Raw genomic sequence first — 17,529 nt, 5'->3', positions numbered from 1 at the left:
TTGCTTTCACTTATTAAAGGAAGGCTGGTATCCAGGTGTCTTTAAATCTTATTAACAGGCTTAAAAGAAGACACTTAAGTCTATAGCTCTAACCAAAGTTAAAGACAAAATTGATCTGCTACAATTGATCTGCTACTCCAGATTTCTGTTCTGGAAACAGCTATTTGCTAAGAAAATTGAATGCCAGGTCTTTGGAAATATCAAGTATCCCCAAATACTGAAAGAATCATAGCAACTAATGGTAATTAGGGGGAGATGCAGGAAATAAATGTTTTAATCACAAGTTACAGTTACAGCCTCCAGAGCATTTGGTGCGAGTTTCGATGCTTACATCTGAACGGTAGAAGTGGGGCACAGCTCTGTTTCCCTGTCAAGTCCTCGAGGACGCCCTTACTAAATGAAGAGCAGGGTAAAGCCTTCCACCCCAGGTCAGAGGGATCCACATCCTTAAATAATTACGACAGTAATTGTAATAATGAAATTCTAGATGTGGGTGGGGCGGGGTGCCCGAGAGAGAGACTTAAACTGTGATCTGTTGGTTTTCTCTGAAAAAAGGTCTCTGGTGTGAGGCGCACATATCCGGGAACATGCGGAAGACCTGGTCTGGCGGGGGCTCCTCGGGAGCCTGCATCATGGAGCCACCACTGCAGCTCTTCCCAGCCTCCTCCACCAGCTGTCGGACGTAGAGCTGCTCGATCTGGAGGGACATGCACCACAAGGTCAGAGATGGGGGTGGGCCTCTCTGATTACCCCGGTCCGGAGCCATCCGTCAGACCTCCAGGCCTCCGGTGGGTGAACGAGCAAGCAGTCTTTTGCAGAGACTCATGTGTATACCCTCCCTGTAGTGCTCCAGTCTGGCGAGCCAGGGTCCAGAATTCCACCCGTTAGAGTTCCATTTCTCAAAGCCCTAGTCTGTCAACTTAGACCTTAAGGCAACTGAACAGGGGGAGACTCTTTCTGAAAAGGAGGATTTGTTTTAAAAAATGAACTCAACAAAATGAATGGAAACGATGTGGACTGTGAGAGTCCTGGGACATGAGAAGATAGTTCAGAGATGAAAAGAAAGAGTCTCCTTCCCCCACCTGAAGCGCTTGTCCAGGCCTGCACATGGGTGGAGCCCCCCTGGGCCCTGCTGCCTGGTCCCCAGCCAGACATGCAGGCTGCATGGTCTGGACGCAAGCCCTGAAGCCACCAGTCCTCACCTGCACGAGGATGAGCTTGGAGCGCAAGGGGGTCATATCTGGAAACTCCTCTCCGAAGCACAGCACCACCCTGCTGTCGGGAAGCCGGCTCTGGCTGTTGTAGAACTGCTGCAGCTCTGGAGGGACACCAGCGCAGAGGAGGGTGTTTGCAAATCCTGGCCTTGCGACCCCCTCGGCCAGGTGGACTCGGGGCTTTTGCACCTGAGCTCGTCCCCCTTCACGGGGGCCCCTTCTCCAGAAAGCCCCCGGGAGTTCTCTGGCCAGCAGCCTCAGGGGACCAGAGTGACTGATTTCACATCACACGTCCCGACCTTCCAGGAGGAACTCCCGGGCGTGGGATCCTAGCCACACGCCTTCCAGGATGACGGCAGCCACGGGCAGCGCTCCCGTGCAGGCGTGCACAAGGTCACTGTCTCAGAACGTGGACACGGCTGCCCGGGGACCTTGCCAAGATGCAGATTCTGACCCCGCAGGCCCGAGCTGGGGCCTGAGACTCTGTGTCTGTAACCAGCTCCCAGGGCCCGGGGACAGCCCCCAACGACATGGCAAGGCGCTAAGTTCCTTAATCCTCCGACAGCTGCACAAGGAAAGAACTGCATAGGCGCCCCCTCTGCGGGCACCCCCTCTAGACGCCGGGAGTCAGGCAGGGAGGGGCCTGGGTGGCTCGGGGAGAACGGGAAGGGCAGGGTTCAACGCAGGGCCGCCCTGCTGCCCGGGGCCTCTCCTCCTTGGGCCACCCCTGGACACACAGGTGGGAGGAAGTCGGGTCGGGACTGACCTCGGAAGAACTGGCTGGTGTCGAAGACCTTGACCACCTCGTCACGCTCCAGCTTGTTGGGGCCGCCCCTGCCCACCGCGGCGTTGCCGCTGTAGAACACGCGGCCCTGGCACAGCCGCTTGACCAGCACGCCCTGCCGGCTGCTGTGCAGGAGGACGCCACGCTCCAGGTGCCCGAACAGCTTCCGCGTCACCTGCCGCTGCCGCTCACTGGGGATGGCGTCGGCTGGCGGGAAGCGCACCAGCTCCAGGCCCTCGGGCCCACACAGCTTGCCGCCGGGCAGGCCGGGCTGGCCCAGGGACAGGCGGCAGCCCTCGGGGCACGTGGTGGTGGTCTGGCCTACCAGCTTGCCCCCGTAGTAGAAGCTGATGACCATCTGGGAGAAGGCTGTGGGGAGACGGGGACAGGTCAGGGGCCGCGGGAGAAGGGGCCCCGGTCCCTTCTGTGCCAACATGGCTGGAGCCTGCCTTTCTCCCAAGGTGGGGGGTGGCTTAACCCTGGGACTCTTTGGCATTCTGGGGAAGTTCACGCACCCCGCTTCTAGAAATAATGTTTTTATAAGCATGAAAAAATACACAGAATCACTAAGGAAGCCAGTGATTCAAGATAGTAAAAATTGCTGGAGGGTCCTCCCTCCCTCTGGGGATGGTCTCGTAACTACTGTAATTTACAAGTCACGGTTGAGGGTAAACGATGTTGTGACAACTTAAATTCTTCGGAAAATAACTCCATCTCACAGGTCCTGCTCTACTACTATCATGTATACAACATACAATTTATACTAGACGTATACACACATACATACACACGCAAACACACACACAGTACTGCCTACGTTCACGATGGAAGGAGATGCTAGATTTGATTTCCACGTTAGTGAAAACAAAGATAATCTTTTTGCTTCACAGTCGCCTTGGGGGGTCCCTGAATTTCCAGTTAAGAATCTCTCCAAAACCTTTCCTCCAAACCTGTTCTCAGGAAGAAGTCTGAAAAGTACTCAAATTAAGACGTTTCTCAAAATGTGCCACACATAGGATGAGTGGGGGGCGGGGGGAGAGAGCATTAAATAAATGAAAAGATGATTCCATTTTCAACAGTCTCTCAATCTCTGATCAAAGAACGCCCTAGTTTGGAGCTGATGGACCCCTAACACGTAATTCTGACAACCTCCCTTTCTAACGAGGCAGAGAACTTGAGCCTCTGAGCCTGGGGTGGGGCTAACAGAACGGCCAGAATTTCTGAACGGCATGTCTGGTTTCCACCGGCTTGGCTTTGGCCTCTGAGTTCCTACTTACAGCAAGTGGTACTGGTTCCACCTTTACAGGCAATGATAGATGGTCCCCATTTAAATTAAACTTAATTTTTAAAAGTGAAACTTAGAGAAAAGTCAGACATTAGTAATAGTCCAGGCAGTACCCAAATATGAAAACCAACTGCGAAGGTGGGGCCCACGTGACCACTGTTTGGGAACCTCTAAACTAAGGTGGGAGTGAAGACAACAGGCAGTCCAGGGGCACCCCCAGAAGGAGCTGCATCTTCGTACCTTAAGCTACAAAAAAGTACACGCGCTACCAGTGAGCTTGGTGAGTTCAGGGCACCTTCCAAGGGCCTCAGACCCGCCGAGGGCTGCCTCGGGAGCCACACAAGCTGTGAGTGGCCCAACTCCGCGGTGCCCCCAAGAGCTGTGCAGCGCACCGCCTGCCCCACTGTCGGGCGGCCCCGCGGGCAGCCGCCCGCCTGGCCTGGGTTAACGCGGCCGTGCACTCCTGATTCCTCGGACCCACCCACTGGCCTCTGCTCAAACGGCACGACTCCCTGCTCCATACCCCAGGCTCCACTGTCTCCCACGTCGGAGTTCAGTGGCGTTCCCGAATCATGCGGGGTTGTGGGTCGGGGCTTCAGGTGGTCCAGTCCAACGCGTTTACTTGGTATTTGGGGAAACTGAGGCCCGGGTGGCTCAGCAGCACCCGCATCCCAGCCCGCGCCTCGTCCCCCGCTCACCACCCTCCCCACGTGCCGTGTCTGCACCACCTAATGCTCCGCGCTCCACTCCCTACGCTCCGGAGCAATTCTGACCTTTGTCCCAAATGAATGAAATGCTCCAGGTTGGCTCTGCCACCACTCTGCCCCCTTGCCCTGTCATCGCCCAGGCCTGATCTCATGCCAGCGTCTCGCGGCCGTGTGAACGGCTGCTGCACAGGTGCTCCAGACAGGCCCAGGAGGGCTGTGCAAGTGGCCCCTGCTGAGGGGCGGCGCGGGCTGGCAGGGCCTGAGCGAGGACACGCGGCCGCTCCAGCCAAGCGGCGGAGGCCCCGGAGGAGAAGCGCCTCAGCCTGGCCACCGGGGAGCGCGGGCCAGCCTTCCTGCGGATCTAAGAGCCGCACGGCAACCCCGTCCTGCACCCGGTTTAGCCACTCGCCCACCGAGGACAGCCCTGCTGGGGGACAGTCTGACCACGGTGGCGGCTCAGCACAGATGCCAGGGGCACGGACTCTGGAGCCTGGCCGCCTGGCGTGTGGCCCCAGCTGGGTGGCCCGGGCAGCGGCTCCACCACTCCAAGCCTCCCTCCCCATCAGCAAAGTGGAGATGACAGCCCCACCCCGCCGGGCAGCTGTGAGGACAGTGTGAGCTCGCATTTGTGTCCGGCACGTGTAAGCACCGTGTAAGCGGTGGTTAAAATAAACTGGGATGACAGGACAAAAGACGAGCTGCGTGGATGAGACCCCTGAAGTTATGTCCCACCCCTGGTCTCACAGCCGTACCTGGTGCTGAGCCCAGTGTGGGGACCCATTAGCATACTGAGTCCTCAAAGCGACCCCTTGAGATGGAGACTATTCATAATTACACCACTTTCCAGGTAAGCAAACTGGGGCATAGACAAGTGAAGGCGCTCGCCCTGACGACGCGGCTGCTAATTGGGGGCCTGGACCCAGCCCTGCCCAGTAGGCTAGCTCCATGCCTGCCACTCCCGCCACTCTGACAGTTCCAGACGATACCCTTGACCCTGGTCACTTCAACGACACAGTCGAGAGCACACACGGGCGGCCTGAGGCGCGTGTGGATCTGCCGGCACAGTGGGGTGCTGTCAACACGTGTCTGTTGCCAGCGTTTTACATGGAATGTTTCACATACAAATCCAGACCTCTGGTTTCTCTGCAGTATATGGGGAAAGCAAGGCTGGCAGGGTCTGCGAGTCCACGGGGCAGCGCAGTGGGCATGGGGTTCCACTGTGCCACACTCCCTACCCGCTCCCTGGCACCTTTCACCTGTCCGCTTCACTCACGGCCTCCTCCCTTGAGAGCTTATTCACCTAGTGGTGGGCGTGTGAACAGAACAGAGGGACCGAAGTCCACAACTTCTACAAGAACGCTGTAGGACTTTCTCGGCATGAGGCGGTGGCTGTGAGTCTCCTCACACGCTGGGTGCTGAGAAGCTCTGGAACAAGCCGGGAACACCGTCACTATCAACACCGTCTCATCAACACCATCACCACTGTCATCATCATTAGTATCCCTATTGCTACGAGCTTGGGTGGGGGAGAGGGTATGTCAGTAAAGGAAGCTGACCCCAGTGACGCCGACCAATTATGTCCCCACCAGCAAGTTGTAATAATACCCCGTTAAAACCGCACAGCACTCTGGTGAGGCGGCTGTCACCCCTGTTACTACTTTATAGGTGAGAAGCCTGAGGCTCCGAATGGCTCAGCTACTCCACCTGGGGTCACACAGAGCTGGGCCTTGAGCGTCTCTGTGCCCACGCTCTTTCTCCTGCATAAGTACAGCCATAGAGAACTCTTTGGATCTGTCTGTTGGTCCAACCCAGGAAGAAGCTCAAGAAGACCGCCACTTGCTCCCAAGCCAAACAGTGAGGAGGAGGAATCGGGCTCCCAACTTGCGACACCAGATCGCGGTTGTCCATGACCCTTGTGGGCCCCCACGGGTCCTTAGAGCTTTGTCTTCAAAGAGCTCGCGTGGCCGCCCCCAGCCCGCCCCCAGCCCGCCCCGAGCCCCTCCGTACCTGCGTGGTGCGCGTCGTAGGTGCTGTACCCTGGCACGAGTGGCAGGCCTGCTGGAGAGAGACAAAAGCAGCTTCAGACCCAGCCAGACCCCCAGCCGTGTGCGGGGACCCAGTCACCTTAGGAGCCGCACGTGCGTGCGCCTGAGGCCCCGCCGCAGGCTTCCGCCGCGTTCAGGGTGTTCCCTCTCGGCACAGCGACCCTTGTTTCATAAAGCCAGACCTCAACCCTTCCGGCGGGCAGCGGGAGGAGCCTTCCCCCGTGCTGTGGGATCTCTGATCGTGTGTCGGTGTGACACCATGGGGCCACACTTCCTTCCCGCCCCGGGGTCTGCTCCTGAAATACCCCTGAACTGCGGCCCCTCACCCAGGCCTTGCCCCGGAGGGGAGCCCAGAGCCCAGCGAGTGTTCCCGGTCGCACTGCTGCAGCACAGGGATTTGGGGCGACATCGTCCCCCAGCAGCCTGGCCAACTCTGAGGTCGCTAGGCCGGCTGTCACCTCCCGGTCTCCCACAGGGGACAGCGGGGCAAAGAGGTGAGGGAGGAGGCAAAGATGCTCGTGCCCGCGGAGGGAGGGTCGTTTCAAGGAGCGGGGGCGGGGGACATCAGAAGCTAAGAAAAGGGCGAAGGCCTCACTTAGTCCTCACGACCTTGGGGGGCAGGTCCTGGTGTCTCCATTTTATAGTCAAGTAAACTGAGCCTCGAATAAGATATGCAGCTTCCTGGCATGGGATTCAAATCCAGGGCTCCGAGCTCTCCCCATCTCAGATGCCCTCGGCTATCCTTGGCGCTCAGGGATCCTCATGCACAAGACTGTCCTAACAGACCTACGAGCCCCGCTGCATCTTCCCTCTGGTGTCCCGCCCCTCCGTCCACCCTTCCCAGGGGCACAGTGGGGGCACCACCACCTACGGGAAGGACATTGTGCCCCCAGGGGACAGTGGCAAGTGGGGCACAAAGCCGTGGCCAGGTTTTGCCCTCGGGCCCGGAAGCCACACCAGCTCTCTGGGCTCAGTCACCTTCAGGAAAATAGGCATGATGGTAGCCTCCCCGCCCACCCGCCCCAAGCAGAAAGGAGAGAAGGCCGGTAGCCATGGGAACACCTCTGGCCCCGCAGTGTTGGGGGGGGGCTGCCCTCACCTGCGCTGGGCTGCTGCATCCACCAGTCGGGGAGGAGCTGACTCCTGCAGGCCTCGGGCGGGGAGGGGCTCCTTTTGACCATCCCCATGTAATCGTCCACGGGAGGCTGGGGCAGGGGCGAGAGAGGAGAGCGGTGCTGTCACTGGGCTTCCAGACTTAACTAAAGCCACGCTGTCATCTCCATCGCAGGAGATGAAGCAAAGTTTCACTTTGCATCTTGAAAGATCCAAGACAACAAATCCACCAGGCTGAGCAATCAAACCATGAGACCGAATCACTAGCCTCTGCGGGGCCCCTCGTGTGTTTACTGGCCTTTTACATGGAAGTGCCTATTGCAAAACCGAATAGCCAGGTCACCCAGCTGCCCTAACGCCCTGGGGAAGCACACGGTGACCTTAGACACAGTCTCCCGCGCTCCAGCCCGTCTCACGCCACGCGCCACGTCTAGACTTTGCATCTCTGACCCGTTCCTTAAAGGAGGCCAGCAAGTCCAATTAGAAAACGTTCTGAAACCTGCCCTCGCTGTGATCCTCACGTGCCAACGCAAGTATCTCACTCTCTTAGCTGAGTTGGCTGGAAAGCCTTGTATGGAAAACGGGACATCACTGGAAAGAAATGAAGCCAGGAATTCACTGGGTCTGCTGCCAGAGCCCACCCAGAGGCTTAACAGCTGCCATGTGCAGGAAAGCCAGGCAGCCCAGAGGAGGCTGCATTTTGTTATCTGCATTCTCTCCCTCAAAGCACTCCAAACGATTCTATTATTGCCATGTGAGTGTTGAGAAGAATCTGTATAGCACCCACACCCCCTTTTGCAAGGCTGTGCGGAATAATTTTAGCTAGGCAATGTCGGCCTTGCAACATGCACAAAAACATAGCTATGAAACGAAAAGTAGCTAAAACTAGTATTCAAAAACCCACGTGTTTTGCCTAAGGAGACCCCATTAAGCCTTCACGTATAGCCTATGAACTATGAGCTTGTGTACAATTCTAATAAGCCTGGTTAGATGGCTCTCCAACCCATCAAGGACTAAGAGCTGCATATGAGTAACAGGCAGCCCCCCAGCGCGAGAGCTCTGTGATAATCCATATCATGATGACAACCCCAAGCAGCAAAGAACGTTTGCTTTTTCACTACAGCCTGCCTAAAAAGGCACGGGAATATATGGTGCCATTCACAATGTTTAAAATATGACTAGTTTAGAGCTTGAGGGAACTTCACTGATGCAGAGCAGGCAGCTTGGCCCCAGCCCTCGGGATGAAGGACAGGCTGTAAGTTGCAGGGGGCTGACCAGTGGGCCGAGGCTGGCCCCGCAAGGATGGCAGGTCCTCACGCCCCATCCCTGAGCGAGCGAGAGCCCGAGGCCCCGGAGGCCTCGGCAGAGCATTCGGGATGGTGCCGCTCTCTGCCGCTCTCCACCGAACACACGCAGCTTCTGTCGGGGCCGGACCTCTGGAAACGCTGCCCCCACTCACCTCCTTGATCAGCTCGTCGATCTCGGAGCGACCGCACTCCATCTCTGTGGCTTCACTAATGCAACCGGGAGCCACCACGCCTAATTTGCCTACGGAAAACCGGACAAACGCGTGACAACCGGCACTGAGGCATCACAACCATCATCAAGGCCACAGTCAGTGGCTTTTTCTTAAGGCCAGGCTGAAGGAAACAGAAGCCAATATGCGTCTTCAGTGGTTTGGGAAAGGCCTAGAAATCTTTTTCCCATGCTGCTTCAGTCATCTGGTCAGCAGGCACAAGAGAAGTTGGCTGCTGCTGCGTCCAGCACGCAGACGACCAAGGCAGCACTTTGGTCTCTTCCTTCTATTTGCTGAGATCTAAGATGAACTCACGTCTGATCTACTCTACACCTGACAGAGGATAGAGTTACAAGCTAGGGCATCTGAAGACAGGCAAAGATTTCCCGGCAAAATGTGTTTGCAGGTTGGAGTCTTTTTTTTAAAGTTAATGGGCAGGAAATCTCATTTTGGCCTTTCCCAATAGACATGTGTGCATCTGTGCACGCACGCGGTGCACCATAAAGGCCCGCGGATGCCCAGGCTGGAACCCGCCTGCAGCAGGAACCGTCTAAAGCCACACGAGCATTCCCACAACAAGCACTCTGGACCCGGCTAGTTTCTTCCCCCCTCTCAGGCCTCTTCCCCAGCCAGAAACTCACCTCATTACATTTATCCATGTGAGATGCATGGATAACCAACAAACACTCGTTTGCTAGAATTCATCAGTCCCAATCATCTGTAGAATTGACCCACTGTTTCATCCGGACTGAATATTGATTCGATTTTGATTTGAAAAAATCACTCAGAAGCTGCTGATGGGGGAGGCAGGGGGCAAGTGGGGCACCCCCAGAGTAGCCAGCAAACCAGTGAGGTACAGAGGAGTGCGCGCCCACCTAGACATTATGCAAATGCGAAGCTTCTCTGCCCCCTGAGAACCGCTGCTTCTGTAACATCCACCCCTGCAGGTGATGCTGGCTGCGCTCCGAGCTATAAACAAGCCAGGGTCGCCTGCCCGTTCAAGCTTGGCTGACCCTGCGGGTGGGAGGATTAAGAGAAACTTCTCTGTTCCTTCAACTCACAATTTATTATACTTTGTGATGATGAAATATTTATTCAAAACTGGAAGTAAGATGGCAATAGAGCATCCCAGAGTATTAGCTAAGAGGTGTCCCCCTAAGGGCCATCTGATTCTCCATGGGGAAGGTCAGTTTGTTTGACTTGCTACTGATTGTCCATTAGGGTTCAGACTCAGTAGAGTTAGGTGTTAATTCACAGACAACTAAGCTACAAGTGATCACGAGAGAAGATCACCTGCAGCCATGGTTGTGTTGCCCGGGCAGGACACTCACAGGTTCGGCTCCGCCTTCTGCCTTTCACTGACCATGCGCACCTGCGTCGCATGTTCTGTGAAGCAGTCTTAGATGACAGCACGCTGGCGCCCTCGTTAACGAGTTAAACAACTCTCCGACCCAGGCTCACCATTTATTTCTGAGTCACGATTTTAACTTTAAAAATTACGTATCAACATTTTCAACCTCCCTGCAGTGGGAAGAGCCCCCTCAGAAACTCAGAATTCCTGCCCAGCCCTAGGCAGTTTTCAAGGGTTCTGTTTTCTTCCCAGCATCACTGGACGACTAACTAAGCAGCTACGGAGGAAAGGATGCTGCGCCAAGATTCTAACTGCTACATCAAATGGCTAAGAAAGTCAACGTGTTGAAAGAATGTTTTTAACTAGGGGTGGTAATTAGGTTTCATCTCCTGGGCCAGCTCTAATCTGTAGCAGCTGCAGAGCACAGCTCTTTGAAAACGCCTGAGGCCAGATCTGAGCTCAACACATCCTGATCGATTAGTGATGTCTGACCAGAGCAGCGCGTGGACAGCAGGATGGGGGGATGTGAGGCAGGTTTTTGCTATTCTGCTTTAATCTCCTCACAATTGCTTTCCTGGGATTTTACAGCGGGAGGAGACTTCAGGAATTATCACAGCTGGGGGTTCCCAAACAACGGTCAGGATCTAATATCTAGAAGCATATCCGATCTCCAGCAATGAAGCCAACAGTGCGCCATCTGCAAGTTCATTCAAGAACTCTGCCCTCAACCCCTATCAGCCATCCCTTCTTTGTCCGCCTTATTTTCTCCTAGCCTGCTCCGCGAGCTGCTAGAAAACAAAAGGAATCCCTCATCGGCACTGTTCGGGGAGCCTCCCGTCCAAGCCTGTTGCTGAGCCCCAGGGAGGCCCCAACACTCGCTCCTGGTCCAACAGTCAGCGAGAAGCAGTGCCAGCTGCCACCCCGTCTCCCGCCCCTTCCTCCCGTCCGCTGCCTCTCAACTGGAAGCTGCCACAGTCGGCAGATGGTGGGTGAGGTCAGCGGAAGGAGACCTCAACCTCTGCTGACATAAAGGAGAGAACTATTTGTTTAGCTGGACCCCATGGGCGGCGACTCGAACCCCAGACCCAGGTGGCCTCCGTTGGGCCAAGTGCCCATAAAGAAAGGATACTTACATTTTTGCTCCTCCTCGGGGACGATTCGGTAAACTTTATACGGTTCAGAAATGTCCAGCTGGGACCGGTCTGTCACTTCCTCAAAATCCGGGCTCTTGTTCAAAGCACAGCGTAACCTCGTCTTCCATGTGGCTGGCTCGGCCTTGTCGCCTTCCTTAAACTTCCCTTTAAAAACGGCCCAGGCCTGAAGGAAGAAAAGAAAACACATGAAGTCCCCAGCTGGCCCCGGGACCACGCACACCCAGGGCCACGGGCAGGACCTGCTCTGCTCGCCCTCCTGAAGGTCCTCAGTCAAGGATTTCAGGGCTCAGAGACCCCAGTCAGACCACTTCCTCTGACAGAAGTGAAAAGACCCAGGTTGGGGGGGAGGGGTTCCGGAATTCGAACCCAGGCCCAAGGACACACACACACATATATCTTGGATCTATCCCCTGCAAATCCTCTCCTGGACCAGAGGGTCAGGAGGAGCCTGAGGTCAAGGAGCGCAAAGAGGAAGTTGCACATGGTTTCACTAGAATGTTCAAAACAAAGAACAATTTGTTGCTTTTTCAAATCAACCTCTAGCTAAAATGTAGCATGAAAAGGGAACATTTGCAAGAGAGTCTGAATGTGGTCATCCACTGCCCTGCTACTTTTAACAGAAATTTTGTTTTGCATTTTGGCGTTTATTCTAACCTTCCCCACCCCCTTCTCCCCTACCGCTCCCCAGGGTACTGTTTAAAATGCAAAGAAATGTTTTCCCTCTTTGTGGGTTTTTTTTACAGCTCTGTTTTCTGACCTCTCCAAACCTTAGAATCTGAACTAGGACCAGAAATTCAAAGCTGGAAACTTTAAGTCAAAATGTAAAATGGGGCAGTATTTTAAAATAAAATAAAATAAAAACATGTGGATGGGCACAGTTTTTAGATTTCAAAATTGGAATACAGACACACCAATCAAGGAGGTCACTACTGTCAGGTGAAAATAACGTTTGGTGTCAGGCAAAATCAGACATGTCTTCCAGCCTAAAATAATAGGAGATCTGGAGGAAATTCTCAACCCTCACCCGGGAAAATGAAATTCTAAGAGCTGACTTTCCCAAGGTGACCCAGTCTGGGATTAAAAACCAGCTGTTCTGACTTCCAACCCAAGGAATTTCTACTTCAGCAAGCAGCAGGCAGGTGTTCCCAAGCTTAATGCATATACCGATCCCCTGGGAAGCTCGTTAAGATGCGGATTCCTGGGCCCTGCCCCTCAAGTCTCCTTGGGTACCTGTGGGTTAGGTCTGGGAACCCGTATCTTCAGCCAACATCCCAGTGATTCTGACTTAGGTGGCCAGGAACTCCATAACACCCTGAGTCAGATTCCCATTTAAAATAGTCCTGGTAGGGCTTCCCTGGTGGTGCAGTGGTTAAGAATCCACCTGCCAATACAGGGGACACAGTTTCGAGCCCTGGTCCGGGAAGATCCCACATGCTGCAGAGAAGCTAAGCCCATGCTCCACAGCTACTGAGCCTGCGCTCTAGAGCCCGTGAGCCACAACTACTGAAGCCCACGTGCCTAGAGCCCGTGCTCCGCAATAAGAGAAGCCACTGCAATGAGAAGCCCGCGCACCGCCATGAAGAGTAGCCCCCGCTCGCCACAACTAGAGAAAGCCCGCGCGCAGCAACGAAGACCCAACGCAGCCAAATAGATAAATAAATAAAATTCATAAAATCGTCCTGGCTTTTCCCCCTGATGTAAGACAAGCTCAGTGCCTGTGCTCTCTGCTCGGCTGCCGCCCTAAGCTCAGCGTCTGCAGTCTTACCCGAGGTAAAGGAACCGGAGAAGCTCCCTTACTCATACCAGTGAGCACACGCAGTCATTTCCTCCTCACAGACGCAGGACTCCCCTTTAGAAACATGTTTAAAAGTAAATGGCTTTCAATCCTTTTCCGTCTTTTTCTCTTCGTTTATTAACTGCGTCACAAACCAAGCACTGATTTATGTTTTTCATAGAAATTTAAGTGTAAACTGTGTACACACTGAACAGTAATTTCAAATGTGCATTTACGTTAAATCCGGTTTTCTCCACCTGGCACTAATGCCATTTGGGGCTGGACCACTCTTCGGGGTGGTGGCCATCCTGGGCACGGTGGGAGGTCCGGCAGCATCCCTGGCGTCTACCCACTAGTGCCAGTAGCATCCCCTCTCCCCGCTGTGACACCCAGAACATCTCCAGACACTACCAAGTGTCCCCTAAAGAAGTACTATCATGACTCACACACATCCTCATTTGAGAACCACTGAGCTGGTAATCCGCGTTACCAATGGGACTGGAAGAGCGTGGATTTGGGGGCCATGTTAGGCCAGCTGGGGTGTATCCAGAACTGCACAGCCCATGGGGCACTGCCGTGGGCACTCGTCCATTCAAAGCTCACGCTCACCCCATCAGGAAAGCCAGCTCCAAAGAGCAAAGCAGGGCCCCGCAGTCAGGACGTGCACCGGGCTGCATCGGGTGCCCCACCGCCAGCCTGCCCTGAGCCCTTGCAGGGCTCTCTGGCCGGCTCGAAAATGCCAGCTTACCTGGGTGATTTCTCTTCAAGAGCAAGTGCAAGACAGAACAGAGTGATCTGAGGCCCATCAACAGCCACGCAGCGGCTCAGAATACACCGGAACCTACGTCTCCCCTGTCCGTGTGCTGCTCCGCACTCGTCAGCAGCCAGCGTTAAACCCGGGACCACCAGCTCTTTCCCATTTAACATTAGTGTCTCATAGAGAACAGATTTGTGGTTGCCAAGGGGGAGGGATGATTGGGAGTTTGGGATGAGCAGATGCAAACTATTAAATACAGAATGGATAAAAAACAAGGTCCTACTGTAGAGCACAGGGAACTATATTCAATTTCCTGTGATAAATGAGAACGGAAAAGAATATAAAAAAGTATATATGTATAACTGAGTCACTTTGCTGTGCAGCAGAAATGAACACAACATTGTAAATCAACTACATTTCAATAAAATTTAAAAACAACAGAAAACAAACATTACTGTCTCATTTTGTGCTTTAAAAGTCAAATGCGATTTTTTTCCTGGAAGGCCTACTGAATTTGAAATATCTGCTGCAAAGTAAGTTCTCATTTATTCAGGCCTGTCACAAAGCCTGGTCAATGGCAGAACAATTAACAAGTCATAACCCTCAGTTAACTAGATCTTCGCCCTCAACTTTATGAAAAGGAGGCAAAATACTTTTTTAAGACTAACTATGAGCTGATATCAGGGCCTCATCAGTACAGTCAGGGATAATACAAAATGAGCTAATGTCTTTTTCAATCTCCTGTCTCTGGTCCACACCACGAAGCTGACCTCACAATGACACCTGCAGACAATGAAGGATTCTCTGGTATAAGTGGCTTCTTACGATCCCTGACTAAGGCAGGAAAGCAGGCTCATTTTTTTTTTTCTCTTAACTCATAAATTTTTGAAAGGTTTTCTCTGAATGTTTGAAACAAACGGTTCTCTACTTAAACAGAAAATCCCCAAGATGGCTCAAGGCCTGACTGTTGGCTTTTCCAACAGCAGAGCTCTGTTGGTGGACATGGCAGAGACGTGCCCCTTGGTGGATGGAAGTGAGCACCACTGGGGACGGGCCAGAGGGGTCTTCCACCATGTGCATGTCCACCAGCCCAGGATGTCGCCCTTTGGGTGGCCACCCAGCTCCGGGTGGGCGCCCGGTCTCCCTCCCGCCCCCATTCCTGCCGAGATTGTAGACTCATTTCAGATTGCCACACTGAGGGACTGCGTAATCAACGGAAACATTGGGAATCTTGCACATTTTTCTCAACGCTGTTGAAACGGCCATGAAGAACGTTGCATAAGATGTATAAATCTGGGGCTCTATTTCATGACCCCCCAGAGCAAAGCGGGAGCAGGGTGAAAGGAGAGGCCTGCATCTCCGCCGGCAGGCCACAAGCAGGGCTGTGCAGTCACTGGTCTCACCCCCAGTCCCCTCCTGAAGCAGTTTTACTGATGGGCAGCCTCCAACTGTGCCCTCAGCACCCCCATGCCTCTGCTTCAATCTGTTCATCCTGGTCACAGTCCGCTCCTAGCAGGGCTCTCACGGGGGAGGGGGGCACTGGCCATGTCAGAGGCATCTTTTGTTGTCACAGTGGGGCAGAGGGTGCTACTGCCATCTAGAAGGCCAAGGCCAGGATGCTGCTAACATCCTCTTAGGTGCACAAGACGGACCCACACAAGGAACAATCTGGCCCCAGGTGGCGAAGCCCTGGCTTACTGCCATCTATGATCTAGAATTCCCAATCGACTGGCTGGACCTTGGGCAATATTAAAATTTAGATGGAGCCATTCCCAAGAGAAATTCACCGTGATGCCAAAGGCAAAAAGCTTCTCCCAGAGAGGAATCCACAATGCCACCAAGGAGGAGAAAGGAGGCATGAGCAGTGCCCAGGCTCCCGACCTGGGGTCTCTGAAGGGAAGAAACCTGCCGGATGGATGTCCAGGCCACGAGGGCCCCCTTGAAGATGAGCGCAGAACGTTCGCACGTGCCCACTTTTCTTGGAGGGGCAGGCAACGGGCATCAGATTGTCAAAGAGCTCTGTGACCCGCGTTACACAGTAACAGAAGTGCTAAGACGTGCAGCCCCCCTGCAAACGCCAGGCAGAGACGTGAAGGGCTGGGACGCCTCACAAGCCGGCTGTGACCTCTCGGTGCTGTGCTCTGGGGCCGAGGGATAACCTCTGTCACTTTGGTTGTGTCGCGGACAGTGGTCCCGGCCAAGGGTCCAGTGCTGCGCTGGGGTCCTGCAGGCCTCTGCCCCCCTCACCCACGCACGCCTGGGCTCTGGCTCAGCCCCCACCCCACCCTGCTCAGCCTCCTGGCTCCTTCCCACATTCACTCGCTCTCCCCTCCCGGACTCTGGCCCCCAAATGCCCACACAACAAGCACACAGGGCAGCCGTTTGCAACCCGGATTCTGAGTCGGATCACCTCCGATATGTCTGTTGGCAAACACGGAGGCCTGGGCTCACCTTGGACCTAGGGCTCCAAATCTCCCAAGGGGTGGAGCCCGCACTTCTGTGACCCTGACGACCGATGGGGGATTCTGATGACCCGGCTGGGCTGCCGAGCTGGGACGCTCTGGCTCCTCTGCCTGAATCTAGGTGATGGGTACGGCTAGGGGTTGGGAGCCTGGGCTCACGGCTGGGATGCCTGGGTTCAAACACTGGCTCCATCATCCAAGAGCTGGGAGACCTTGGACAAGTCACTTCTCCGCTTGGAGCCTCTACAGAACAAGGACAGGAACGGCACCTACTGCATAGGATTGTGGGAGAGGAAAACAAATAAAACACGTGGGGCTGGGCCTAGCACAGAGCAAACGCTCGGTCAGAGCTGCCGTCTCAATGCACATGGTGGAACTACACAGCAGCTCGCGCCACGCGTGGGGTACCGCTGATCCTCAAGGGAAGTGGACTAGTTTTAGACACCAGCTGCAGGTTCAGGACACCCACATGACCTGGCCCCAGAAGGGATGACAGATGGCGTCTCTCTCATCTGAGCTGACCCTACACTGCCAAGCAGAAGTAGCAACTCTGAAAGAATGAAGAATTAAACCTTTCCTAGAATTCTAAATGGAATTTAGGGGGCAGCCCGGGGGGAAAGGTCTCAGTCTAAAAGAAGTATCTTCTCTCTGTGTTTGCCGGTCCTCATGCAAAAGAAACGGCAGCGCAAGGGAAGAAAGTGCCCTCGGTTTTCCTCAACGGAAAATGCCAACAATATGCAACTAACCGGGAAAGTGGTTAAATCGTATAACAGGTGTAAAATCACCTACTATATTTTTTGAGACACATTCGGCACTCATTTGCCTTAAAAAAAAACTGGATTAACTTTCAAGCAAATAAGAGAGACATCAATCACTCAACAGCTCCACCAGGAGCTCACGATGTGGCAGGGAGGCCAAGCCGCTACCTTGAAGATGGAGGCGTCCACTTCCTGGTTGTAATCCTGTTTGCCAGCGTGTTTCCAAGGGATCCGGAACATGCTCTTCTCGTCGTTCTCCCAGATCAGCCCGGGGTACATGGTGCTGTCGATCTGCTCAATCAGCCACTGCCGCAGCCGCCGGCCGCCGTTGCGGTCACACATCCTTGGAAAGAGAAAACATAGCCTGTGAAATTACAAACACCGTCTAATTACTCACAGCACCGCAGGTACTCAACAGCCAAGAACTGCTACCAGGAAAATCAGAGGATCACAACACAGGTGCTGGCTTGGGGGAAACCCAGGGATCCAGGAACTCTGGGCCACCTGCTGTGAGAAGACAATGCCGGCTTCCAGGACCTCCAACCCTGAATGGAAACTGAAAGCTCACTGGGAAATCTGCAGCTGTGCATCACAGATGTGGCCCCAACT

At 54.3% G+C, this 17,529-nt stretch overlaps 1 protein-coding gene across 2 annotated transcripts; it reads right to left on the bottom strand.

Moving 5' to 3' along the window:
* Positions 1 to 520: 520 nt before the first annotated feature.
* Positions 521 to 17,262, bottom strand: IRF8 (interferon regulatory factor 8). 2 transcript variants are annotated; one of them, XM_060085051.1, is made up of 8 exons: positions 17,089 to 17,262; positions 11,149 to 11,332; positions 8,608 to 8,696; positions 7,135 to 7,240; positions 5,998 to 6,048; positions 1,981 to 2,367; positions 1,203 to 1,318; positions 521 to 697 (listed from the first exon to the last, which is right to left on the bottom strand). In XM_060085051.1, exons 1-8 carry the CDS (start codon positions 17,260 to 17,262, stop codon positions 521 to 523), a joined length of 1,284 nt encoding a protein of 427 aa, XP_059941034.1. The 2 variants fall into 2 exon arrangements, with proteins under 2 accessions (XP_059941034.1, XP_059941036.1); XM_060085053.1 differs by having other exon boundaries at positions 5,998 to 6,045.
* Positions 17,263 to 17,529: the final 267 nt, after the last annotated feature.

Source organism: Mesoplodon densirostris, chromosome 19 (assembly GCF_025265405.1).
Source record: "Mesoplodon densirostris isolate mMesDen1 chromosome 19, mMesDen1 primary haplotype, whole genome shotgun sequence".
Lineage (NCBI taxonomy): Eukaryota > Metazoa > Chordata > Mammalia > Artiodactyla > Ziphiidae > Mesoplodon > Mesoplodon densirostris.
This window is presented reverse-complemented; position numbering and strand designations above follow the sequence as displayed.

What these genes read in the sequence shown, in the direction of transcription:
- IRF8 (XM_060085051.1), bottom strand. Translation starts at nt 17,262, where the DNA reads ATGTGTGACCGCAACGGCGGCCGGCGGCTGCGGCAGTGGCTGATTGAG. An exon ending in TGGACGCCTCCATCTTCAAG is followed by an intron (nt 11,333 to 17,088) that starts GTAGCGGCTTGG and finishes TTCTTCCTTCAG; the next exon opens with GCCTGGGCCGTTTTTAAAGG. An exon ending in CTACGACGCGCACCACGCAG is followed by an intron (nt 2,368 to 5,997) that starts GTACGGAGGGGC and finishes GTCTCCCCACAG; the next exon opens with CCTTCTCCCAGATGGTCATC.